Below are 27984 nucleotides of genomic sequence, written 5' to 3' on the forward strand. Positions count from 1 at the left end.
CTGCATGCTGCTTGTGCTGGGAGCTTGAGCATCTGTGGGGATGAGCAGCTCTTTCCTTGGAAGACTTGAAGGAAAACAAGTCTCAGGCACCCTGAGGAGTTCCTGGCTTAGTTGAGCTTTGGGGACTACACCTTGATTAATGCTGTCTACTACCTTTGAACACCGAGGAGCTGCTAGGAGGCAGTAGTGTGGAGTTTGTCAAGAGCCATTAATGTCAGTCCAGATTAATTTATTGGATGTAATATAGCAGTAAAAGCAGTTATCTGTGGGTTAGTCTTCAGATAGTGATACATTGTCATTCAGAGTGAGGATTTTAAAGTTTAATTTACTGTGGCAGGAGCAGCTTCCGTTTAGACAGATATGGGACTGGACTAGATGACCTTTAAAAGTTCCCCTCCAACCCAAACCATTGTGTGATTCCATGATTTCAAACCAGTGCATGGTTTTGGGCAGCATAAAACTGGTGATGCACACACTCTGTTTGAGAAGCTTGGATCTGAACAAGGGTCTCCATCTCTGCTGCCAAGGCTGCAGCCTGTGTAATGTGCCATCAAGGTAATGAGACAGCTCAGGTGAGCTTTGGCCTTCACCTGGAATTTAGCTGGTGAATTAACAAAGTCCTGCATATGGTATGCAGTTTTTAGCCAAGAGAATACAAGCTACAAACTGGAAAAAAATTGCCTGCAACATGCTAAAATTCACCAAGCATGGAAAAAAACCAAACCAGTTTGAAACATAATTCACTAGCCAGCCAGAGAGCAGAAGAAACAAGGATGCTACAGGACCATGGATGAGAGTGAAATAAATACTATATCAATCACTGCAGCTAAAAAAACCATTGGCATACCAGCTGTGGCCAGTAGAGATGTGTTTGTTATGCACTGGGGGAGACAGAGACTGATGATGAGAGAGCATCACAATGCTGTGTGCTGTTAGCACCAGGGGCTGCCTTTGCTTCTCTGAGCCAAGGTGGCCAAGCCCTGTCATCTACTTTGTAATAGGGTTAGAAACTGGAACATAAGTAGGTTTGGATTCTCAGTGTGCCTGGCCCTAGAGCAGAACCTCATTTGATTTATAAATATTTATGGCTATGAAACTGCACTCTCCTTGCTGTAATAAATGGTTACAGTAAAAGCTGGCTCAATGGCAGAGAGAACTCCCTGGGGAAGCTGTGGAGTTTCCTGCATTAGATGTTGCAAAACATGATTGACATGCTCATTTTAGTTTCTAAGATACATCTCAGGCTGGGAGATGGAGTCTGTGATTTCCAAGGCCTGGTTTGGAGAAGGACCTTGTCCTTACAGATCTGTGGCAACCCAAAGGGCACTGAGCAGGCATCCAGACTGGAGGTGGGCACTGCACTGCCAGACCTGACAGTCACCACCAGGACAGATGTGGAGACAGCCCCCACTCCCCTGAGGAAGCAGCACTGCCCTGTGGGTGCAGGTTTGCTCCCCAGATGTCCAGGGTCTGGCCTCACAGCAGCAGAGTTTCAGAGGGGAGCAGGGAGAAGGAACCTGCTCCTGCCTGGCTGCATGCCAGGCTTTTAACTCTGGGTTTGACACATGGAGAATTCAGATGTTTTTTAGGACTGCACAGAAACAGCACTTGCTTAACAGATTATTATTTTTTAATATAAAAAGGTTTTATTGTATTGGGAATTTAAATTAACTCCTCACACATGTACTTTGCACTGAATCAAAAAAGAAAACCCAAACAACAACAAAATAAAACCCAAACAAAATTCAAAACCAGTATACAAAATACAACAGCTAGTCAAATAGGAATACCATAAGGCACACGTTCAAGTATTAGTGTAACAAGTATCCTTGGGTGGGGAGGAGAGGGGGTTACTCCTGCAAACCTTTCAGAGCACAGATTTGGATCCTTTTCCTCACAGGTAAAAACACAAAGGCTTTTTCTGCCCCTGTGGTTGCCCTGTGGCTGAGCACAGCTTGTAACAGCTAAAATGGTTCTACCTTTGGTCACATTTTATGTCAGTTTTATCAACAGATGACTGTGGGAGAAAACAGATGACAGAATTAGGATGCTGCTTTACCACTACAGCAATTGCTCTGTGACTGCACTGTGTCAGTCCATCTGCTACTAAGCTACAACAACACTCCCACAGCAGCCCCAGCTCACCTTAACAGATCCCCAGGTGCAGAGGGCACCATCAAGTTACCAGCTTCTAATGTCACAGTGTACTACCAGTGGGAATTTGGATTCTTTATACTTGCCCTGTTAGTGTAACAAGGGTTTTTTCTTTTTCAATAGAATTACAATTGTAACCAATGCCCCCCTGCAATTGAGTGAATTCTGGCCCCCCAATTTATTTATGCAACAGGAGCTCCCAAAGGTCACACAGACCCTGCAGACTGAGGCTCAGCTCTTTTAATATCTAACAATAGTATTACCTATTTCAAAAGAACATTTGGAGAAACCTTTTTGCATTGAAGCAACCACTGTAAACAGCTGGTTAAAACAGTCCTCATCTGCATAGATTACTTCTCCATTTACAATTCTTTCCCCTGCACCTACAACACACAAGCCTGGAAGTGCAGTGAGACACTTCCAACAAAAGCCTTTCTCTGCAATGGAGACACAAAGGCAAGACAACCTCTCTGCTAGATACAAGAGTTTCATCTCAGAGGAAGGTACAAGGTGTAACAGCCTCTGTATGACCCTTATTTTTATTTATTTATTTAGAAGCTGTGTATCTTAAGCTTCTCGATTCTGATTATGTATCTTCATTTAATGCTGTGAGACTGTATTTCTGCTTCTTTACTCATTCTGTTCTCAAGGCATCTGCTTAGAGTTTCACTTCTATGTACCTCAAACTGCTCAATTATCTACTCTTAATGGAACACTGCAGTGTTTTCATTTTGTTTTTAAAAGCCCCTTAATTTTGTCTATCAGTGCTGTCAGACTACAAAACATTAAATTATAAAAAAGGCTGATATACACACTCCAATATCCAGCAGGATTATTTGGTTTTGCACCACAGGTTGAAGGAAATGTTAAAGGTCAAGGAAATAGAAAAACAAATCCAAAAAGCTTTAAAAACAAGCCAGTTTTAGTTTGGATTTTCCTTTTTAAAAGATATAATGCTCTAATGTAATTTAAGGAAGGTCATACACATGACCAGCATCTGCAGTAGGTCACTTCCTTATTTCTCCCACTCCCTCACAAAAATATATACATATATTTATATTTATATAAATGAAATGGTTTTAGATCCTTGTTTTGCAGACACAAGTCATATATTTAGAAGGCAGCAAGACACTAGCATTCTGTTTCTTTGCTGTCCACCCGGTTCTGGCGCTGTAGTTTAAAGGATGAGGCTTTCTCACTCCTAATGACAGGATGGTCTGTCAAGTCCTCAAAAGATTTGGCGGCTGAGCTACTGTTTGGGAAAGGGTCCTTCTCAAACCCATCCTCATCAATGTGAGAGTCAGTGCTTGGGTCCTCCTGAATAGTGTCCATTCTTTGGTGGTCCTGTTTGGGCGCCGCGGGGGCGGTGGGCACGGCTGTGATGGGCTGCAGGGGCTGGTGCCTGCTCGTCGTCTGCGCCGCAGGGAAGGGCTTGATGATTCGAACAGAGGCAGAGTCCAGGCTGCTGAGCATCTCCACATTCTGCAAGACAAAAGCAGCCACGTCAGTGGGACAAACAACCAAGATCTAGGCCAGGGTTCAGCCTGGGCACTGTTCACAAACAGGCAATGGATGCCTTCTGAGGAACACCTGCACCTGGTGGAACCATTGCAAGCCTCCACTCCCAGCAGAGATGTGCTGACTGCCCCGTGCACCACAGCCTGAACCCTCTGCACTGCCTTGGAACAGTGTGGACTTTACATTATATTTACACTGACTGAAGAGCAAGGTAGCATCCAACAGAAGTAATATCTTGCATTCATTTTATTTTGAGAAATCCAGCTAGGTTAAGCACAAAAGGCAAAAAGGCCATTTATCTTTGCTTGTTCCTTCTCCTTATAAAACACCAGGGGTTTCAGCCTCACTGGGACAGAGCTGATGGCTCAGCCCCACCTCCACTGGGGCCCAGCACTGCTTTGGCAATACCTGGGCTGGAAATGCAGGGTCAAGCCAGATGACTCTGACAGCTCAGTGCAGAGCAAGTCAAAGATACAGCTTATTCCACAGTTCCAGCCCAAAGAGTTCCCTGTTTCACGTGCCAGAAGCTGCGCTGAACACAGGGTCAAGGACTGGAGAACCCACTATGAACCCACCCAACTTCTGCAACTCAAATTAAATCCCATTGACTTCTGCTTCCATTTGACCACGGTTTGGAAAATACACAGAGATTACTGCATGTTAAATATCTACACAAATCTTAGAAAATGCTAACACAGGGCAGGATGTACTGTTACCAGTACCCCATTTCCCAACTGTTCAGTTCTCAGCAGATACAAAAGACTCAAGATTTTGTTTGCTAAACTATTGCTGGTGCAAGCAGCCCATTAACTACCTGTGCTCTGTTGCTACATCTGCTTCTGGGATTTTCTTGATTGAGTTCAGGTGTAAAGCTTTAAGGTGACTTTTAAAATTACATTCAAGACTATCTACAGGGAACTCTTAACTAAGATCACTTTCAGTTACATCAGCACGGATAACAGAGGCAATCAGTGGTCACTGACTCCAGTCTGCTTCCCCCCGTGGTTGTACAGGAGCTCTGCAAGGCTTTTTACCCCTCCTATTACAAAATGACATTCCCTTAACAAATGTATCAGTTTTATTAATAAAGAAATGGGCTGCCAAAGCATTGGACAAGATACCCAAATAACTTTGTGAGAAGGTGCCCCATGCTGGACTGTAATTATCTCGGCACTTTTTGCTCTTCTTTGTTCCCAACTCATTATCTACACAAGGTGAGAAGTGTCACTGAACAGGTCCCGAGGTCAGCTCTCCCACAGGCTTTAGCACACTCGGCCACTGGCAGCTGACTCCAGCAACCAACCATTCTGCAAAGACACCACATTTTGCAGACATTTCTCTGCAGCATCTCTCCTCGGTGCTTTGGGCTTTGCTGACCCAGCCTGCCTGGAACAAGCAATCTGTGGCTGAAGCTGCCGAGGGGACCCCGTGCAGAGGTGCAGCCCCAAGCGGTGTCCGCAGGGGGGGGGGGAGAGGGGGGCGGCTCCCTGCCCCGGAGCTGCGGCTGCTGCTGTGAGAGCTGCTCTGTCAGCACGGTACAGCTCTCAGGAAGGAAGAACCGGACCCCGCCAAGCTGCAGGGCTTGATGTACTGAACACAGGCTTGCTCAGGAAAGCAGTTTCCCCTCAAACTGATTCATCCACCCATAGCGTGAGGCACAGGGCTCCAGGTCCATCATCACTTTTTTTATGAATACTCCACACAGCCCTTGGGTTCAGTCTCTAAATACACACTGGATAACTTTCTGCCAATTCATATTTAGACAGCAACTTACACTGGGGCAAAACAAAGACTTTGTGTTCTCCTCATACTGCTTGTCCAATTTCTTGTCCTATTGGAAAACAAACAAAAGGAAACCAAAACACACACACACAGAATAAGAAAGTTAGTTTCCCAGTCACAAGTTCCCTGTTTCTCTGCAGGGACACAGCAGAGTGTGGGGCTCTTTCCCCTTCCCCTACATCTCATGCCTTCCCTTCTATCCCAGGAGTGCTCGTGAAGGCAGCAACCATCTGCTCTAACCTCTCAGCATCATGACACATGCCCACACTCCCAGTTGCTGTAAGCTCCCTCTCTTTCACAATCCACCCAAGACCACTTTCTGCTCAGGGTCTCCCCACAGAATGTGGATGACTGATGCTCAGCAGGGCTTCAGACCACTTTGACTATAATAGAAGTTACCAAAATGAAACATGGGTAGAATTTGGGAGGCAGAGGAAGAAAATCTGCCTAGGAAAAAATGAGAAGGGCTCCAAGGAACAGTTAAGACACTGGGTCTGCCTCATCCTGGCAGAGTTTAGCCAGAGTTTTGCCTACTGGAGGAGCAGCAAGTCTTACTTATGCTGAATTCCCCCTCTTGAATTTGCTAAAAGCTTCCCACCACCTTCTCCCACAGACACCTGTCATTGTATGCATGAAGGGTGTTCTCTTACAGCTCAGTCCAACAGAGCAGTCATCTTAAAGGCAGCTTACTCACCACACAATGCACAAGGATGCTGAGAGGAATCCAAAATAGTAACGAGAAGACAAGCACAGAGCCCACTATATTATCCGCTAGGAACTTCCCTGTGAAATCAGTTCAAATCTGTTAGTTACCTACCAAATACTGTTTCATGAACATACACATCTGTCCCCATTCTGCAGCTACTGCAAGCCAAGCCACAGAATTGCTCCAAGAAGCACAGGCTGCAGGACTAGGCAAAGATAAAAGAAATTATGCAAGTTTAGAAAATTTTATCGAATGTGTTAACAATAGCAGGTTTTTTCCTCTGTTCTGCTCTGACAAGAAACACTGGCAGGCTGTAACATTTGAGTCGGTCTAGAACAGGCTATATTGGGCTACTCAAGCTGTCTCTCTCAAAATGCACAGGGTACCTTGGTGAGTCTGTTACCAAATTCTGCTTTTACAGTCAAGTGATAACCACCTGCTTCCACAAACAAAACGTGTGAGCAGAGATACACAAACTGCCTCTACCTGGGCAGGCCACACAGCTTTAACAATTACCAAGCTACTTGCTTGACGTGCACAGTGGGGATGAGGACTTAGGAGGTCCACTCACAGTCCCTGGGCAGTCAGTGCAGAAATAAATTTTTCCTCTCCCAGTCTGTTGACATGTAAATCCACTGAGAGCTCAACTTTGTACTACACCAAATCTAGCTGACTTCTAAAGAGACTGACTATTATTTCCTAAATGACCTATTCCTAAATACTTCTTCGTATTCAGACAAGAAACTATCAACTCCTTTACAAGCATGGAAAATGCCTAGAAAGTTAACAGAGTGAAAAAATGCAAAATGATCCCTCATCTTCTCAGCTTTAAAAGGTAAGATCAGTACTGTTAAACTTCAGGTAAAATATGCACATCAGAAGCATAGCTACTAGCTACCCTCATGTACAAGTGAGTACAACCAGTCAGCTCCTTCTGAGGTTTTAGACGTTCGTGTAATGAACTAAAAAAAACCAGCCTGAAGGATATGGTTACATAGCTTACCAAAAGTATTGATGCTGAGCTGGTCTATAAAATCCCAAAATCGTTCAATCACATCCTGTACTTGCTTCTCACATTTGCCCTGCAAAAGTAAACACAAAACAATCCTATGCTAAGTGTTAACTGCTGCCTTTATGGAGAGGGAAGAAGACACAAAGATGGTAAGGAAACAAAAGCTACAGACACAGCAGCACTTGACACACGTTCTGAATACAGGTTTGCACTCATACTCAGTAGCAGCGTTCCATTTTCATTGCCTTTATTTTTGGCAAAACACTTTGCAATTCTATTGCTGTCTGAAACGGGTGATGTTTTAATGCTGGAAGCATGAAAAAGCCACCCTATCCTTGCCCCATTTTAGGGGACATAAAACTGATTTTTCTGGAGACGTCTGAGCACTGGAAGCCTAAGTTCTCTTTGCCCACTGAAGAGGCTGCAGCTCTCAGGAATCCCAGGTTACAGACAGATGCCCAGACCTGCCTGTGCTGGTTTAGCACCGTAGATCACTGGTCTTTTAGATCTGCAGCAGAAGGGCTGAGGTGTGCCCTCTCAAAATTTATTTCTGTTTAGCTTTGACTGCTGGAGTGTGCAGGTGATGTGCCTGTCCATGAAGCTGTACCATGGAAACAGTCACCAAGTGTCAGCAACCCATCAGCTTCCCTGCCATGGGCTCACCCTTTCAGATACTGCCAGATAGATTTTCATGTGATTGCTCCCTAGACTGGATTATTTTAGTCCAAATTAACTGAGCTAACATGAACAACTGAAATAGCAAGCACTGCAAACCTAGCTGAGTTTATGGCAGTGCTCATTCACCTCCTCTGCAAAAACTGCCAGCTGGCTGGGCCATGGGGAGCAGCAGAAGGGGGTAATAAGCAATGGCAGAAGGTAACAGCTTCACTGTGCACAGGTGTCCCCAGAACTAATTTACACCTGTAGTCACAGACACCCTTCAGTATTACCCCAGGGAGAAGTACTTACACACAGCACCACCATGCTCAGCAGCTTGCCAAGATTCCTTTTCTCTTTATCAGCACAGAGGTCTCACAGAGGCCTCTCCAACACCCACAGCTGAAGCAGAGGAAGCAGTGCACTGACACCTGGAAAAACTTACATTTGAGTCACAGAAGCCCACAGTGCAAGGCTTCCCCTTGCGCAGGAACAGGAACTGCTCGTTAGCATCGATGTACGGGACGCACCTATCCTGCTCGTCCCGGCAGCACACCTTGCAGGAATTATCTGTTTCTGTAATAAAGCAACAAACTCATTCCTCAGAAGCACCAACAATCACCTGCAAGCAGTAAACAGCAGATACATAACCCCGCGTGTTCGCTGGCTGTGCTCCTGCCCAGCTTCCCCACAGGAAAGGCAGGACTGCGAGAGCCACTCTTGATGGCCAAGCATGAAACTCAACTAAGTGCCCTGTGCGATGTGTTAGGGACACAGTCAGGCAGAGCTCTCCAAGCTGATACCCTAACACTGCAGCAATCAACAGGCAAGTGAAGGGGTTCTTTGGGTCCTTCTCCTTAGCTGTGCCCCCCCCATCTCAAACAGTGGAACTCACAGTACTTCCCTGAACTGCCCCTGTGAAGCTTTCCTCCTGCTCCCAGCTCCTTCAGCAGCTTCAGGAGCTCAGATGGAGAAAGCAAGCAAACAGTAAAGCTTACTGACAGTAGTATATGACAGGCACGTTTGCAGTAGCTGGGGGCTGGATTCAGGGATCCTGTATTCTCAAGACACTTCATACAATATGCATTTATAGAACCACAAAATGGCTTGGGTTGGAAGGGACCTTAAAGATCACCTAGTCCCAACCCCCTTTCATTGGCAGGGACACCTCCCACTAAACCAGACTGCTCGAAGTCCCACCCAATCTGGCCTTGAACATTTCCAAGGATGGGGGGGCATCCACAGCTCCCCTGGGCAACCTGTGCCAGTGCCTCTTTAACCTCTTCAAAGTATCTACCCACTTGTTGGAGGCTACCACTCCTTTGTGAGATGCCTGGTCCAGAGTTCGGTTGGGATCTCATTACAGAGAACAGTCAGAATTTCCTTCCTGTCTGTCTGCAGCAGAGCAAATGGAAGGTGGAAGAGTGTCCTCTCCTTTATCTGGAGTGTCAAATTGTTTAGTGCCTGATCACCAGCAGTGTGCCCTGGTGGTCAAGATAGCCAACAGCATCCTCGCCTCTACCAGAAAGTGGCCAGCAGGGCCAGGGAAGTGATTGTCCCCCTGTACTCAGCACTGGTGAGGCTGCACCTCAAGTACTGTGTTCAGTTTTGGGGCCCTCACTACAAGCAAGACATTGAGGTACTGGAGTAAGTCCAGAGAAAGGTAACAAAGGTGAAGGGTCTGGACAACAAGTCTTATGAGCAGCAACTGAGGGAACTGGGGTGGTTTAGCCTGAAGAAAAGGCTGAGGGGAGATCTATCATTCTCTACAACTACCGGAAAGGAGTAGCAAGGCAGGGGGCTGTGTTTTCTTCCTATTAACAACTGATAGAATAAAGTAAAATGGCCTTAAGTTGTGCCAGGAGAGGTCTAGATTGTACACTAGGAAAAAATGCTTCACTGAAAGGGTTATTGAGCACTGGAACAAGCTGCCCAGGGAAGTGGTTGAGTCACCACCCCTGGAGGCATTTAAAAGACAAGCAGACATGGGACTTAGGGATGAGGTTTTGTGGGACTTGGCAGTGTTAGGTTTACAGTTGAACTCAATGATCCTAAAGATTTTTTCCATCCTAAAGGATTCTATAATTTTAAGTCTCATCTTAATGTCTTCACACACAGACCATTAGAGGACAAGATGACATTTACATTCTTTCTCCAAATAGAAAACACCAGCTCTGAAAAACTGACATTTAAACTTTTTCAGAAACCAGAAACTCTGCCCTCCAACAGATAAGGCCACAGTGAAGCCATCTCTCTCCGAGGAGCAGAGATGAAGCACACACTGCAGTGCAGTCCTGTGTCACCCACCATTGCACGCACACGACCGCAGGTTCTTCTCCCTCTCGCAGAAAGGGACACACTCCCCATCCTTGCACTTCCCCATGTCCACACAGACTGTGTCATCTGGAGCATTCCCTGGTGGAGGGCACTCGCTGCTGTTCCCTATGGATGGAGGTCAATAGGGTGGGAGGACTGTGTTAGAGAAAAGGGCAGAGCACCTAATGTGTGCAGAAGGAAGAAGGCAATAAATAAAATCCAGAGTCATGCTGGGGGGAAACCTAATAGCTTGCTCTAGACTTTCATCTGCAGGCTGCCTGCCAGCTTCTCCAAGCAACAGCAGCTTTGGAGGCCTTCAACAACTTGGGAATTGCAACACTCTGGCAACTCAAGCAGTCGGTAGCAGACCCTAGAGGCATCACCAGCAAAACAGGAGCTCTAATTTGACTCCCTGCCTCCAGAAAAGATTATGAGGAAGTAAACAAGAGGGAAAGTGAAGCAGGGTTGCAATAATTCCATCCTTCCATGGCAAGATTCAGCTCTTTCTTGTCCCCCCCCAGTGATACACTGTTTTGCTTTTTCTTCTTTGAGGGGAAACAAAGAAGAAGAAGAAAAAAAATGGACATTTTTCATTTTCTTCCTGGCAGTAAATCACCAAGTGACTCCTGAACTACAATGAAACTCATTATAGGGCAATTTTGTGATGCTTAACTGGTCTCTAAAATTACATGTACCGGATGAATAAAGGGCACTAGTTTGAAAGCAGACTGAACAGGACACTGAGCCTGAAGCACTTGGCTAGCTGACGTAAAGGGGACAGAACCATGTCCTACCAGTGCAAAAAGACTCTCCTTTACAAGTGGCATTTATGGCTTCCTGGCATTTCTTCTGTGCACTTTCAAACTGGCAACCTTTACAGCAGGGACTGTTCCGATCACTATGAAAAGATCAAAATGGAAGGAAGAAATATGAAGCCTTTTTTTTTTTTTTTTTTTAAAAAAAAGCATGACAAAGCCAGGGAAAAAAAGCATGTTTGGGGAAAAAAAAAACAACAAAAAAGGCAAGCTACTTTACTGATACTGATTCAAAACCTTTGCCCTCTCCAACCCCCTCCCACAACCACCTTTCTACATACTCATTCACTCTTCATTTACCAAATGTAAAAGCACTGAGAAAGCACAACATAACAAAGGGGTCTGTGCATTTATTCAAGACACCTGGATCCTCTTTTCACTTGCTGTGCAACTTTGGACAAGATCTTCCACTATTTTCTCTACACTTTTCTCCCCCCATCAGCTCTGAAGGTTACTGATCTTTATTCTGCACTCTCTTTATTCTCTTTGTTCTGCATCTAATGCAAGAAGGCCCTTAGCACAAACACAATCATTAACGTTGAGAGAATTTCTGGCTCAGCAGGAGCTGCATGAGTTCTCTGCTGTTACAAGGCACAGAGCTGAACTCTGAGAAACCAGATTGGGCATTGCATTGCAACAGGGCCACGAACGCCTCAACGGGTAAGAACAGAAAGAGGACTCATTTAGTGCAGCCACTGTGTTGTCTGCTCCAATACATTTTGTAGCAGTCTTGAAAATAACAGCATATAATCCCAGTTTAAAGCCTCCTTGCAATACAAGCAAAAACTGTATTTGCACAGGAAATATTTATTATTTTTGAATGCCTGATTTTACTCTTCAATATAATAACCACCATCACCTTCAAGCCTGTAGCTCATAGCAGTTCTCAGAAAAAGTAACAGAACACTTTAAAAATTAACCTATGCAAACAGTGTTTGCACATAGCAGCCTTTCCTGAAATCTTGTGTCTACACCTGACACATTTAGCCTTAAAGCCAGGAAACAGGTCTGCAAGCAGGTGGCTTGCAGAACTTTCAGCCCAGCACATCACTCTCTCCCATGTTAAGAGAAGTCACAGCTTATTTCCCCTTACCTGCATTTGGCACCATCTTTCAGTTTACAGTCTGCAGAACAGCAGGGATCAGCCTGTTGGTACAAGAGGCCAGGATCACACTCCTCTCCTTCATCCACCCTGGAGTTCCCACACACTTTGTTGTTGCGCTCCTTGAAGCACTCCTGGGCTTTGATCTCTATGGTTCTGTGGATGGATTTTTTGCTGCAGCTTGAAAACATCTGGAGAGTCACAAGAGGAAAAAGCAGCACTGAAGTCTGTACCTTTCTGTCAACAAGTGGCATCAAAGACAGCCTCCTTGAGCCTCTGAATTCTGGTGTCTCAGAAAGCAGTTATTTTATACTGCCAGCTTCACACCGTGGGAAAATTTTAAGATGAGAAAGTAACAGTTGGGCCCATAGGAGGATATTGCTACAATGCAGGAACACCCCCACATGCAGCCTCTCTCAGAGCCAAGGAGCCTGCTCCAGGTCTCCAAGAGCTTCAGGAGCACTAGCGACCACCTCCGGGAAGGGATGCGAAGTTGTAGCAGAAGGGAGAGACTGTGCTGCCTCATGGCAGTGGGGCTAGGCATGAACCACAAGTCAGACCAGACTGCAGACAAATCATTCCTTCCACACCACAAGCTCAAGTTTACAAGACTGAGGAGCATCATGGCTGTGGCATCTGGCAGTCCCTCTCAAAAAAGAAGAGTTACGGACCACCCATGTGCTATTTGGTACTAAATGTCCTGTATCTCTTGCTTTTAGCAGCATGGGGCCACAGCAAATTACAAGCAACTAATTAAAAAAGCACCTGGGCATGCTATGAATGCCAGCAGTACTCAGAATCCAAGGATGAGCTTATCTTGCAGAGAACCTGTGAGATTCCAGTCAAGCTTTGCCTCAAACAATAACTGGCAACCTGAAGCACTACCTCCCCCTACAACAAATGGCATAAACAAGGGAGGAAGAGAAGGGGGAAGAAATGTTGCCTGCAGTTCCACACAGGACTGGCCTATCACCTCATGCCACAGAATCCTGCAGGTGGTGACACTCCTCTCTCTAATGAGTGGGATAAATAATGTATTGTTTCAAGCAGTCTGAAGGCCTAGACAAGAGATGGGGAGTGAGGCCTTAAAGCTTGAGAAGAGACAGCCTGAGAAGAGATAAGAGGCAAGTCATAAAGTCTGAGAAAAAACAGCTCCTGGACAGGCCCAGTTTAGATACTGTAATGAGGAGAGACAATTAGGGGAAAACACCTATCCAGAAACTGTTATCCAGAAACTGCTGATGCAGCAGACAGCAAACTACAATGGGGGCAAACACTTGATGGAACTTTCCAGGCCAAGTCAGGAAGAGCAACAATTGGCTGCAGCTGTGGTGCAGCAAGAAACGGATAGCATAAAAGCAAGAGAGACTTTGCCCTTCTCCTAGAAGGAAACCATAACCACCCCTCCCACACACACACTTCTATGACATGAGCCCAACAGAACAAAGCTGGATCCCTGGGTGGTGACTTTCCTTTCTCTCTCATTCTGTCTCCCTCCCTCTACCTTTGGGTGATGCTTTTTTTACGTTTGCTTTCTCTTTTCTCTCTCTCTCTCTCTCTGTAGGATTAGGCTGACAACCATGGTTTTAATGCCTGCCAGTTCTGTCTGTGTTTAATAAAATTGTACAGTTGCACCCAATACTGCATTATCTTTACTTTCCTTGTGGGATCCAACAAGAATATCCATGTTTCCAGCCTTTGGAACATGACAGAACCCAATAGCATGCAAGTATGTTTTCTTCTTATGGCTAATCCATTACATTTCTAATGATTTCAAGCAACAGCAATCATGCACTAAATAATTTCCATGCAAAGGGTCACTCACCACAGTAGAAACCTGTATATGGAAGCAAAACTATGCAATTATACCTTGTTGTTTTCATGATCTCCACTGACAGCAATTGGATACATCACGTATTTCCCTCCCTGGTCTTCAGTGGGGGCACATTCTGGAAGACTATCAGGATCATGCTCTGCTCCAAAGTTATGTCCAAGTTCATGTGTGGTAACCAGGTCAGCCTCCTGTTTTGAACATGAAAAAAACAAAAATACAATGCTGAAAAAAATTAGTCTGAACAGGACAAGACAGAAGATCCCAGCTAGTTCCAGGCCACCAGCAAGATACACTGAGAAAGAAAGGCATTTCACTGAACACTTTTTTTTGGTTTTTTGGTTTTTTTCAAGAAGTGGGAAACTGAAGGCAGATAAAATCATCTTCCCAAAGTCAAGTTTTCCAGGACTAAATCTGAATATTAAAACACTCTCAAAGGCAAAATGCTGTCCTAGAATACTGATTCAGTCATGTTTTCAATGCAGTGCAGATACTTAAAATACAAAAATTTGCTTTTAAATAGCTAGAAGGCATAAAAAGTTGAAACAAACACAAATCCAAACAAACACCAACTACTAGGATTAGTCAATCTCTTTTTAATGTATCTTGCCATTAGAATTATTCTAAATGGATGATGACACTAGGAATGCTGAATAAGCACTGCAGGATTACAAAGACATCTACAAGTGTGGCCCAACAGGGATGGAATTCCAACATCATTTATGCAAGAGAGGATTCCTCTGCTGAGGATCCCAAACCTGCTCTGCCTCACTGCACTGTGCACCTCCCTTCAGTGCCCTGACCAACCTTTGGTGTCAATCTCAAAAGGTGACAACCACAAACAAAGCTGGCAAAGAATTTAATCACACAGAACTGAGCAGTTAGAGAGAGAGAAAAGCAAATTTGAGGGAATAGTTGTCATTTCAGCTGCTGTGCAGTCAGAGGAAGGACCAAACACTATAACAAGAAGAACCCAGTGTAGGCACAGCTAATGCAAGAGTCAAAGACAGGAAAGCTGCCCAGAGATCACTCCCATGATTTGTTGTGTTTCATGTGGGGAAGGATTTTAAGCAGTTTTTGGGGGGTTTTTTCTCTTTCAAAACCCAAGTGGACACTGAGACACTCTCCCTGTGAAACCAATTCATAATCTGTCTGCTGCCCCATGCCAAGCTTTGTGACTGTCACTGGGAAGACAGAAAACTCAATTTTCTTTGTAATCCAAGGCAGAACTCCAGACTGGAGATTGAACAACAAATGCAAATAGCATGGCAACAGCTAAAGCTCTTTGTCAACATCCCTCTCACACAAAGCTTCACTGTCTTTTTTTTCCTAGCTTCTTGACAGCTTCTGTGCCAAGTTTTAGCCCACACATAAATTATGAATTCCCTTTATAATCAGGCTACAGAAAAGCACAGCTGAGAAGTCAGCAGAAGAGAAATATAACCAACTGCAATGATTTGGTAGATGCAAACACTGCTCTGGGACCTTTACAAGTGAGACAAAGCTCATATTCAGGCCTTTATATATATATAGTATCTCATCAAGTATTAAAAAAAAAAATCCAGATAACATCAATTTACATTAGGCTTAGTATCACCACTAATAAACCTTGCCTATTACACTGTTCTCTGCTCTACCTATTCAGGGTACACACAAAAACCAAGTAAAGGAATTTTATTAATAAGCCCCAACCTAAACCTGTTACTTTGCCTGCACCATTTTCATTGCTTGACTTTAAAAACAAAAAAGACCAAGTGTAAACAATCCACCTCAGCATATTGTAGGTGTATGTACATAGCAAACGCACAAGTTTTTTCTTATTTGAATCAGCAGAATAATTTCATTCTTTATCTAAAGTGCTTGTTGTATAATACTGCTTGTTTCTGAGAGTTTGTTTTGAGTTTGTTTGTTGGGGTTTTTAAAAGTAAAACACATTTAAATTAATCTTCAGATATCAAAATCCTGTTTCTATCTGGACAACCACAGCTCCTGTTATACACTAGCTGTTTCCTCAATCCTGTTTCCCAGCCAATTCAATCTTCAGTTCCATTCAGTCCTGAGCCCCCTTGTCAGCAAGACCAAAATTGATGATTTTGGTTTTGTGATCCACATCCTTGTCTCCAGGGACCTGACTCAATCAGAAAGACAGCAGACTGTTTCTGAGGCAGCATGGAAGCTTGTCAGAACCCCACAGCACACATCACCAACACGCACATGTACCCTGTATGTTCAGGCTCTGCAGAGAGCACTCTCCTACCTTTGTGAGGATGGTCTTCCCATAGTTCTTGGTGCTGGTTAAGCCACTGTTCAGATAGATGTCTTTCTTTGCAATTTGACTGTAATAAGCTGTAGAAGTGAGAAAGAAACAAATCAAAAGGGCCCAACATTTTTCTTTGGTTTTAGGGGTTTTTGGGTGAGAGAGTGATAGTTGTTTGGGGATATGAACAGCTTGATTGTTCTCACTGGCTCACCAGTGAGATCCTGCCTCTTGCCAGTTTTTGGAGTGGGGAAATCTTTCAAGCCCAGCACAAACAGCTCATGTATCGCAGTAAAGGGGAAAATACAAGAGATTCCAAGACAACAGCATCTGCCATTCCAGAAGCACTGCAAGATGCACCCACACAAAGCAGCCCTTGGTCTAGGATCCAGCCAACTTGTTCACACAGACAGCTTAGTGATTTTATCCTTCCCTTCCTTCTTTCTCCAGCTCCAGCCAAGAAAATGGTTATCTATTCCAGCCAAAGCCAACAACAGTTGGTCTAACACATGAAAGTTCTCCATAAAAGTTGGAGAAGATTAAACACAACTAAAAACTAGCTTTCAACACACAACTGGGAGAGATGAGAAAGAAGCCTTACCTTTGGGACAGATGCCACCATGGCTGTTCGGTCTGGGAGAGCCAACATAAGCCAATCCAAGTGTTCCCATGTCAAAATCTTGATATGTGAAGAGATGAGCAAGGCACACGTGAGCTGCTTTCTCAGCAATATCAAAGCTAAATTGCTTTTAAAAATAAATTATGAAAAAAAAAAAGTGAGACACTTTACAGTGCATATCAGAAGACTACAAACAAGAAAAGGTAGACAGGTACCTTCTAGATCTGGATAAGTCAGAAAAATCAGCTGTTATCTGCCCTACAGCTGTAGAAAACTACATGAATACCCAAGTACCTTGTACACATGCATTTAGAAAACATGTCTATTCATTTCTCCTTTTCACTGAGAGGAGAAAACCAAGTATAATAATTTCATGAAGGTCACAAGGCAGTCTGTCTCAGGGTGAGACATATCAGGACTTCCCTGCTGACTCAGGCCAATTCTGATGTGTGTGTGTTGTATCATTATGCAATGGAGCCCTTTACCATAAGCTACAGGGCACATCAGCTCGTCTGATTTTGTGTAACATCTGTAAGTCATGCAAAGGAAGTACAGGAGTTTCATCTTTTACTAAAGAACAGTTCTATGAATTAGTAATTCTTTAAGTTGCACAATTTAGCAAGGGTTATAACCTACCTCTAGGAGCATTTTCACATCCCAGGCATCTTTCTTTTCATCTGGGTAACTTTTTGCCATATTGTAATGCTTTTCTCCATGTTTTACAAGATTTGGCTCATTGTGGATGATAATCTACATTTCAAAAAGGGCAACAACAATGTAGAGGAATTTTGATCAATTTTACAGGTACAGAAAAGCTTTCAATGTAATCTTAAATGTCTCAATTGATCTGCAAGAAGAAAAATTCAGACTCAGCATGCTTCTAATGTTAACTTTTCAGCCTCTGCTAGTTAAGATACACTGACTACATCCTAACCAACTAGATGAGCCACTTTACAGAACAACATCAACAGATTGCTCCTTAAGATCCTGCTTTGAGATGCATGTTACTCTGTCAAAAAAGACCACCCAAGTACAAGTAGGGTTTACATCTAGTATAAATAGCCCCAAACCATTCCAGAGTTCCAACTAACCAAAACGTATTTTAAAGGATTCTGCTTTCCCTGTAACCACTGACTCAAGCCAGTGCATCATGTTCTTTCCCCCTCCCTGTCCAATTAACTCTCCTTCCTGATTCCTGTAGATCTTTTCCCAGCAAAGGGACAGCTAGCTTGTACCATGTGTGTTTCACATCATAGCTCTTGTAGTACTTTACAGATTTGTGTGCACTAACCTTCTGGAGCCATCATTTAAATTGTAGTCACTGCATCCTATGTGTCCAACCTATACCAGTCTCTCCACTCTGATGATGTCTAAGGGGAGTTATTAAAGCTCTTCAGGCAGATTCCTGTTCATCCGTGACTGGGGCCTGCTCAGGATTTTTAAGTCAAGCACTAGCCACAAACTTTAAACACATGATCAAGAATATGTCTGACAGAAATAAGAATTGCTCATATTTTGGAAAAAGACACCCTTGAATTGAGAAAGATTTTCCCTGTAAACTCACATTTCAAAATATGTAAGGAACTGAAAGTGGGCATTCTGTGTCTGAACATTAACACCACCTCTGGAAAGATGTTATTTCAGTGTGCTCCTGGCTGCATTTAATAATGTAGGATTTTATTTCTAATATAATGTATACAATATACATTATATTATATATATTATATATTTATATATATTATATATATACATACATATATTTCTAATATAATTTATATTTTATTTCTAAATCCAGATAAAATTGTTGGAAACCTTGATGACCAAAACATGTTATCTTTTCCACAAGAAAGCTTTTGCATAGTTCAGTGAGTACCTGCTCTATCTGTATGCCATACCCATTGAAGGCTCCATTGTCCCAGGATGTGTTTCGGTAGATGTCATCTACTCTGTCTATCAATTCAATCTATGTAGAAAAGAAAAACAAGTTATTTAGTGCCAAGCTTTCATGTAATAAAGCTCAAGACATTCCAAGAAGCTGCAACACTCACTAGAAACACTCACTTCAAATTAAAAATGAAACCTCATATAACATGACAGACATACTCACTGATCCCAAAACAGCAGCAGCTGGATTCAGAGGGTATTATCAAATATTCCTGAAACCTTTCCACCACAAAAAGCAGGACAAACTCTCACATTTGTCACTTTCATTCGTGCAATGGAGGAGTAACAGGATTAAGAACAAGACATCCTGGGAGATGCTTTGTTCATGTGCTAGTTTTCTGGATTTCTTTGAAGGGAAGGACAGAGGAAGGAGTTGTTTTTACTCCTTTGTCTTAGCACAATACTTTACTAGTTGAACTGACACTTGAGGTCTGCTTCCCTCTCCCAACCAAACCCCTATTATTTTCCTCATTATAGTTCAAGCACAAGGTTCCATAAAATTTATCATCAGTGCTCACTATCAATACTTCCCTTTTCACACTGTTCTCACCTTCTGCTAAATATAATTGATCAAACATTCTCAGGATGAAAAGTGACATTCAGGACCATTGCATAATAATTTATGCTTTAGTTTTCCAGTCACTGTATTGTTTACAGTAGAGATCTACCCAGGAAACACAACAGTAGGTTAGCCTGGAAGAGTCATGTCAGATGCTGAGATAATAACATTTCTGCAAATACAAAACTTGAGTCTCTATTACCTGGGAAATGTAAACATTTCTGAGGACAGAATGGTCAAAAAGTCAGCAAAGATGAAACACAGTGATTAGCATTTCAAAGATTAAGGATAAGAAAGAGACTCTTGGCAAACAACAGGCCTCCAAGAGTGGTTTTGTTTGGTTTTGTTTTGAGTTCCCAAACCCATACTCTCCACTTCTGGTGAAAGGCTGCAGGTAGATGTTCTGTTTTGCAAACACCTGAAGTAGACAGCCCCACTGTACTAGTTTTGCCTGGGTTCATTGGTAACCAGTACATATGATGGAACCCTGCTGTTCTGAGGATGGCTAAACACCATCCTGCAGATGGAAGTAGTGAATTATTTCCTAATTCTTGCTTTGCTTCTGCACACAGCTTTTGCTTCATGTACTAAACTGCTTTTATGTCAACCCATGAGTTGTCTCACCTTTACCCTTCTGATTCTCTCTCCCATCCCATCAGAGAAAAGTGACATAGTGGCTGAGTAGGGATGAGTGCCTGCTGAGGTTAAGCCACCACATCAAATTGTTTACTGCTCTTGCTTCAATTTTACTGTTCTGGACAAAAAATCCTGAAGACTTGAAAATAAAACCTACATAAACTGGACTTGCCTCATATGAGCTTTAAACATGTTTTTTTAACTAATGAATTGCTTTTTTCTCTTCTGTTTACTCCAGCAAACTGTCAAAAGTGTATTTACTTACCAAATAGTTTATAGTGGTACTCTCTTCCCCACGGCCCATATACTTGAAAAAACGATGATCTGCCACTACCAACATCTTGCAGGTGTTTTTTGATTTCTCTGGAACAGCTCTTTTCTTCCGATGGATGCTTGCTAATGTGAATATTTTGAATAGAATTAAATAAACACTCAATAAAACTGTCACTGTTGTGTCTAGTACCCCTATTGAAGAATGCATGTAAGTTTGGGTGGGGTTTTCTGGGGGGGACTGAGGGAGACTTAGTCTTGGGTTTGGGTTTTTTTGTCTGCCTTTTTTTTTTTTTTATTCTACAGAATAATTCTTAAATTCTGTATTCCTACAGTCCTTAAATTTGCTGTAGGAAAAGGAACAGGCGGTAGTGAAACTGACACAGTCAACAGATTTACCAGAGTGTTTATGGTCATCTCAGCCATAACCCTCTCCCTCCCCCTGGTTCCTAGTCATTATCCCCATACCTCTGTCACTACAGCTGAGGACAGAAGGAAGAGGTACCCAAAATTCTGGAAAAACATCATAACACAAGACATACTCTTAGAGTGACCAAGGCCTAAGAGGTGCTGCTGCACAGTGTACAGTAGTTGTTTTAATGTTTGCCTACACTGCTGCCAGGTATCACAATAAACACACACTACTTAGGCCTGGTGAAGTAGCTTCCTCTCCTTAGCCTATAACCTGTGTAGAGCTAAACATGCTTTCAACAAGCCAGGAAGAAACACACCTAGTAATAGTTTCTTCCTTTCATCAGTTGTTGGGGCTTTTTTGGATTGGGAGCAGGCATGAAGAGGAAGGCTGCTTTAATAGTTAAACTAGAAGTAGCAATATAGATTGCCCAGGTTCTGATCTTACTTGCCTCCACAACCAGAATTCAAGCACTGGTTTCAAAGATGCTGCTCTCCTCTGGCAGAGACACTCACCTTCATTTTGCTTCCTGTCTTCAAGTCCTTTTGGCAACAGTTCTTCTTCATTCAGTTTTAAATAACCACACACTTTGGGGGACTGCAATCGTGAGAAATCCTTAATATCTTCAGATCTGTAGACCAGCAATCTTTCATCTTCCACATTATCTACAAATCGCCACAGTGGCTGACAGCCCAAGAACAACAAATATGCAATTAGTTACCAACACAGTGAATGTGAAGACTAAGTCTATATTAAAAAAGTATATTTATATACCATTAAACCTCTCAGCTTTATGTGTACACACACAAATACACGGGACTACAATAACTGAATCCATAGCAATAAGTCTACTGATAAAACAACATCCCCACGAAGGCCATCAGAATTTTGTATTTTTATGCTACAAAGGCATTCAAAACTCTAAGATCACCTCAATGAATGATTGAGATACAACCTACGTACACAGTGCAAAGCACTTGGGTCTGGGTTGCCTCTTGCCCTTTGGCAGTGGTCTTTCATCTTCAGACAACTTACTCTGCTTTCAGGACACATCAAAAAGATGCACAGGCTGTGCTGGCCTTGCAGTTGTGTGTCCACAGTGTGAAACTGAGGGCACAGACTTCGCATCCCAGGGCAAAGTACAAGGGCAACAAGGGTTTATAGAAAGGTCTGCAAACTTTTGTGTAATTGCAGGAAACAAAGGAAGGACATGGAGGAGTGGCTTTGGGAATGGCACACATCATCTCTGACTTAACATGGACAACATCTCCTCCAGGCTGGTTAGGGGTCAAAGCTGATCCTGGGATGCTAACAGGTAGGCAGTGTGGGCAAGCTGGAGCCTCCAAACTACTCTTGGCCTTTATGAAGCTGTACAGACACCGTGGGGAGCAAGAGGATTGGGTGCATGGGAACTGAAACATGCTTACATTACTCTGGACCACAAACACAAAAATGCTTTAAACCACAATCAAATGCCTACTATATGTTCCTAATGCAAAACACAAGTCCAGTGGTTTGGGTATTCCCGTCACATTTTAACACAATTGAATTTCTCAGGTTTACCCATAATTCTGCATCTCTGTGGGTCTGAAGACAATTACAATATGCATATAACAGTCAGCCATAATTACTGTTATTCAGCCATTCTCATACAGCTTGTGTATGGGAATATCCTGCACTGAACAACTCATTAGGATAGTCTCTAATTATATATTTGTTGAATATTTTTTAAACCAATAGTTTAAAATAACAGAAGCTATGAAAATGGTACAACAACAGAAACAAAGCAGGGAAAAATACCAGATTTTCAAATAAAGCTCTAAAACCAGGAAAAAAATCCAAAGCATAACAAAGCCAACATTTTAGAAAGCTCAAAAGACCTCAACTTTGCTCAAAAGGCTACAGTTTATTATTGCAGAGGACATGATCACCATTAATGACTTAAGTTACAGCATTTCTGTTGCTAAACTCCTTTCCTGTTTAAAACATACCTTCACCCTGATGTGTATAAAATATGTAAATGCCAGAGAATGTCACTCACTAATAAAACTCAACACTTGCGAAAGTCAAATTGGTTTCACATTTCTCTCCCTACTCAGAACAAAACAAATACCACCACCAAATCTATTTTGAGCTAGAGGTGTCAGTGTGACTAACTAGAAACACCCACAGGGAAAAGAGAAGGTTGTTTAAATATTCCTTTCAACAATAAAGCTTACCTCTATATTGTATTCTTCTCCATCAGTATTAATTCTTACTGTAAAATCTTCATCACCAATATGTGCCACAACCTTGGAATTATGCTCTCCTTTAACATAAGCAAGGAAAAATAAAATTAATTTATCTCTATTTGCACAGACATTGCTGTGTTTTTTTGGAACTGTTTTTAATCTTCAAAGCAAACTATCTTCCCCAGTCCCTGAAGAACACTATATTGCTCAGTTTAAAGAAAAAAATAAATGAACCAGCACTCCCCTCCAACCTTAACTTCTCAGTGGTCATAGTCATTAGGTCTCAGATTTAATCGATAATTTTGAAGATGTTGGGATGGCTGTGGGGATTAGTTATGGGACTCAGAATAATCCTGACAACAAAAGCAGCTTGCATCTTCCTAATATCATGCAGCAGTTTTATGGTATCAGTCTGCATTCCAATGGAAAAGACTTTCATCACAAAGGCCATGAAAAATCAAAACAACACAGCAGAAGCATTAGTGTTGGACTGAAGTGGAGTAACTCTCATTTTATTTACAGAAAGATACTCTTTACTTACAGAAAAGTAGCCTGCAAAGAACCATCCTAAAAATCTTTCAGTGTAACACACTGGACACCACTGCACCATGACTTACTACCTTGGCCTTATGTCCTGGGACAAGGAACATTCAAGTCCTACATTTCAGTTGGAAATAAGGCCACCACTACAATTTTAAAAAATAAAACAAAATAATTGTAATCTGCTGCTTGACTAATTACACCTTTGAGTTCTGCCAAATTAAACAGTAGAGTCCCATCTCAGAAGCTTGATACAATAATTCACAAAACCCCCACCACCCACCAAACCATTAAAAAAACCAAAACACAACCAAAACCCATCGCAAAAACTCCACAAAAAACAAAACCAGAAAACCCAAGGAGCATGAGAATTGCGTTTACTTGTTCATCCTAACAATATCTGATCAAAATGAGGGCAACACAACATTTACTTTGGCCACGAGACTTGTGCAAAGCTGTGCTTTCTCAGCACTGACACAGTCCAGTCCATACTAACCAACAACATGTCCAGTGAAGAAGTCTTGCCACTGAACACGATACTCCTTTTCCTTGCCTTCACCATCCACAATTAATGCTTGAAATTTTTCTGAAAAGTGTTCAGCAGTTGCTGTTAAGTATAATTTAAAGTTCCTGTAAAAGAATTTGTTTCTATTTATTTTTAAGCAAAGTAAACAGAAAGCAAATATATCCAGTCTCCATTAGTGATGGTTCCAAAGAAGTTGGCATTGATTTTGATAAGCAGACTACAAAAACATATACAGTGTAATTCAAAACTGTGAATATTTTTCTTAAGTATTTTTTAAGTGTCAAAGATGTTTAAACACTGAAAAGTAAACCTCAAAATCCAAAACAGTTATGGTTTGCTCATGATGCATCTCCTCCACTTACAGTCACATAAAACCAGTTGCACATAAGTATTTAAAGAAAACCAAGGAATTTGTTCCTGTATTGTAAATAAAATTATCTTTAAGTTCTTATTTTCTGAAATAATACAGTCAGATGACCATAAAAAGAAATATGAACTCAAGATTTTTATGATACATTACCATAAAAACTAAAAACTAATCCAAGAATTAAGTAGAGAACCTTCTCTGGAAGGATCCTCAAGGGCTCTTGGTTTATGTGGGCTTTGGGTCAGAGATTTTTGCTATGCCCCTCTGCAATTATTCTGTAATTATAATTGGCAGTATTGCAACCTAACCATAAAGTCAGAGTGCATGAGGCAGAGCAAAATAGAGACAGCCAGACATTTGGTCCCATTAACCTTTTATATTTGATACTTAAAAGTTACCCCTTCAAACATTTATATTAAAAAACTACGCACAACTTGCACCACAGTTGTAGCTGTAACTGGGAGATGGGAGAAGGCACATGAGCACAGTGGACAAAGATGTCAGATGAATAAAATCAACATACAGTCTTCAGTAAAAAACATTATTCTCAACCTGCTCCTCCAATTCAGAGTCAGAGTTTCAGCACTCAGATACAAGGCATTTCTGACACTCAGAACAGAATCTCTACAACCTTCATGCCTGCTCTTTTCTATCTCTCCTTCCCCTTTCTTCTGTGCTTCTATTTCCCACTATATAAAAAAAAATATTCAAACAAGTGGGTTTTCAGCATGGGAAATAAAATACTCAGTAGGAAGAGGATTAAATCTCCATTAAAAAATACAATGAATCTCTTGGGCAACATGCCACACACAGTCCCCAAACTGAAGGCATAAGTTTTCAAGAACCTGAGGACAGTCAAGAATTTGACGTGCTGCCAGAAAAGTGGATCCAACTCAGCTGAAAGAAGAAGTTAACATTAAACTGAAGCTAAGAACACAGCAAAGCAAATCTTATATCATTGCCACTTCAGCAAACAGAGTAATAAAATGTAACTCATTTTTCTGTTTCCTCTGAGCCTCTCTGGAGTCACATTAACTATGCAGATTATTAACTTAGGAGAACTGGCCAGTCATGACAGAAAACAAAATAAGTATTTTTTGGTTTGGAAATGCACATTATTCCTCACAAACTGAAGGAAAATATTATACTATTTCATTGCTAGTGATTAAATTACCTTTGCAGGGCTGAAAAACTTAAGAGCCTCTCTACATGTGTCTCAGGCTGAAGGTCCCTCTTCTTCAATGAGTGCTGCTGGATGCTAGACTGAGAAAGGATGTCGTAGTCTGAAAGCATGGACTCAACTGTCTCTGGAAGAAAACAAGGAAAGTTTTAGTTTCAAGAGACCCTATTACAAATGCACACATCACACAGCAGAACAGAGCCTCCCATTTCAACAGCAAGACCACAGTGTGCTCTAGTTTTAGGAAACATACAACAGAAACTGTTGTATGTTTCTGTAAAAGTGCATTTTGTGTAGGCAAATAGAAATCATACTGTGAGACATAACATGATCTATGAGAGGCAAAGAAGTTAATTCACTTCTTATAGCAATTATTGAGAAAAAAACCTCAACATTTTTACTGCCACAGCTGTGCAGAGTTAATGCTCTGCCTGGCTACCTCCAGAAACTAAATAAGAGAGAAGGTACCAATTTCTCTGCAGTGAGTCTCTCTCCTCACCTGATGGTACCCATCTGAGTTTAAGAAAGAAAATAATTTCACCTAAGAAACTTCTACCAAATTCACTACAGATGAGGACTGCACTTACTACCTTTCTGTCCAACAGCAGCCAGAAAACAGAGATGTCTGCATAGCATAATCAATCACCTTGCCACCACTCAGACCTCCTTCGATTTCCCTACACAAATCATGAAAACTTGCACAGAAGATGGAGACCAAGGGCCTGAACTCCTATATGGAGAAGCACACAAACTGCAGATTCAGGTCAATTTTCTGCACAATGTGGTCTTCAAACCCTGTCCTGTTGATAAAGCCTCCTGCTGGTTTCTAAGGCATTCCTTCACCAGGAACACTCACTCGTGGTCCTCCTTCTCTGCAGCACCCACCACCTGGCAAGACACCTGGATCACCACCTCTGCTTCTGCATCAGCTATTTGCTGCCTTAAACAGGGGCCCTTATTCCCACATCAGCACCTTTCTTCTCTGCCAGAGGGGTTCACTCTTTCCACTGCACCAAATGAGGAGTAAATAATGTTTTACAAGAGGCAGAAGTGCTCATCTGGTCATTCTTTATTTTTAAAATTCCCATTTTCTCCCCTCCAATTTAAGATGTGTTTCTAAACCAGACATGATAGCTACCAAAGTGGGTTTATATTAACAAAGATGGCCTGCCACTTCTTCAGAGGCCCTGGTCACTGTCTTACACCACTCAGCCAAGCAACCTCACACATTTTATAGACCTTTTAGGTAAACAGCACCATTAGTAAGCAGAGTTTTACTGCCTCACGTGAAACAAGTCAACTTGAAACCTAGATTGGCATAGCCCCTGAAGTGGTTTTTTTTCTATTTTTTAAACCTGAACACTAGGTACTATTGTTTTTCCCTAGATACATACCTTTGAAGTCCAAGAAAGCCTCTAAGGATAGGTGCACTGTTGGGGACATGGTGAGCACCTTGCTTTTTCTTTGGTGAGGGGCAGGTGGGGAGAATTAACCACCACACCAGTGTCTGTGCACACACAAACTTCTGTGCACTGGAAGTGAAGGAGCTGCAGAAACAAAGATTACCCTGCCAGCCCTCTTAGCACTGGACCTACTAGCAAAGTGATGGATAGCCAACACCATTGCCTACTCCAGCAATAGCTCCCAGGATTCTGCCTCCCCAGCTGCCCCTCCCCTGCCATTGAGCAACACAGGAAGGGCAGTGCACTTCCAATTTCCTGATTTCTGTTTACAACCCACAGGTTGAGAGCACCTGCAATCGATTACCATGTGCTTTGGGTTACATGCAAAAGCAGGTTTCCACCACCTTCTTCCCTGTGGTGTGTTTTAGTTTGGTTTGGTTATTTTCCCTTATGTACCTAGTAGGAGAAGGGGGAGAGGCAGGGAAAATCAATTATGAAAAAAAAACAAAACCAAAACACCCTCATTAAACCATCCAGTCCTAATTTTTTAAAATTGAGATTCTTTCAACACACTCAGATAGAGCAGACCCCTAAACTAAAGCAAATGTTGATATAAGGGATACCAAAAATTCATTTGAGATAGAGAGCAAATGTGTGTGGTATGTGGGCCATGAAGCAAGAGAGGTGTGGTACCACTGCTAGATTGTTCAGGGACTTAGTGACATGGGAACTTTAAGAGCTCAAGGTCTGCCCAAGAGGCATAACTCCAGGTGCAAAACTCTACTTCTGATCCTTTCCACCTCTACCTTCAAAGTGTGGCCCAGAACCAGGGGAAGGTCACGACAAAGAGCAAGATGCAGCTGCCATTGTAGCCAGACAAAAAAGCCTCCCAGAGATTTCTGACAAAGAAAGGAGTTGTGTTTTTATGTGATGGGCAAGGAGAGCTTCAGAAGTCCTGATCCACCTCAGCACATACAAACACCCTTCTGGGAATAGCTCAGAGACATTGGAAGGGTAGTAAGAACAAGACCTACAAAGTTGATGAAGATGAGTAAGATGATTCTGTAAAAGTAGAAATGAAACACAGGACACTCCTAGTTCCTGTAACCCTGAAACAAGAATTCACTTGTTTGTATTTCCTCTTGCC

The 27984-nt window shown here is 42.4% G+C and overlaps 1 protein-coding gene across 3 annotated transcripts in view; it reads right to left on the reverse strand.

Annotated features, from left to right (window-relative positions):
- Positions 1–2894: 2894 nt before the first annotated feature.
- ADAM17 (ADAM metallopeptidase domain 17) overlaps positions 2895–27984 on the reverse strand; it is a 34852-nt gene continuing 9762 nt past the window's right edge. The window contains exons 1-19 of one of the 3 annotated variants that reach the window (XM_030448064.1): positions 26829–26914; positions 25429–25561; positions 23858–23991; positions 22810–22898; positions 21106–21274; positions 20174–20304; positions 18643–18732; positions 17406–17519; positions 16752–16896; positions 16151–16239; positions 13932–14084; positions 12054–12253; positions 10940–11043; positions 10137–10271; positions 8275–8405; positions 7164–7242; positions 6149–6237; positions 5447–5503; positions 2895–3636 (exon numbers count right to left, since the gene is read on the reverse strand). In XM_030448064.1, the coding sequence (XP_030303924.1) occupies positions 3286–3636; positions 5447–5503; positions 6149–6237; positions 7164–7242; positions 8275–8405; positions 10137–10271; positions 10940–11043; positions 12054–12253; positions 13932–14084; positions 16151–16239; positions 16752–16896; positions 17406–17519; positions 18643–18732; positions 20174–20304; positions 21106–21274; positions 22810–22898; positions 23858–23991; positions 25429–25561; positions 26829–26877 (2442 nt within the window). In that variant the 5' untranslated portion in view covers positions 26878–26914 and the 3' untranslated portion in view covers positions 2895–3285. Of the gene's footprint in view, positions 3637–5446; positions 5504–6148; positions 6238–7163; positions 7243–8274; positions 8406–10136; positions 10272–10939; positions 11044–12053; positions 12254–13931; positions 14085–16150; positions 16240–16751; positions 16897–17405; positions 17520–18642; positions 18733–20173; positions 20305–21105; positions 21275–22809; positions 22899–23857; positions 23992–25428; positions 25562–26828; positions 26915–27984 lie in introns of those variants that run through there. The other 2 variants (XM_030448063.1, XM_030448065.1) reach the window with 2 other exon arrangements.

Source organism: Calypte anna, chromosome 3, assembly GCF_003957555.1.
Source record: "Calypte anna isolate BGI_N300 chromosome 3, bCalAnn1_v1.p, whole genome shotgun sequence".
Taxonomy (NCBI): domain Eukaryota; kingdom Metazoa; phylum Chordata; class Aves; order Apodiformes; family Trochilidae; genus Calypte; species Calypte anna.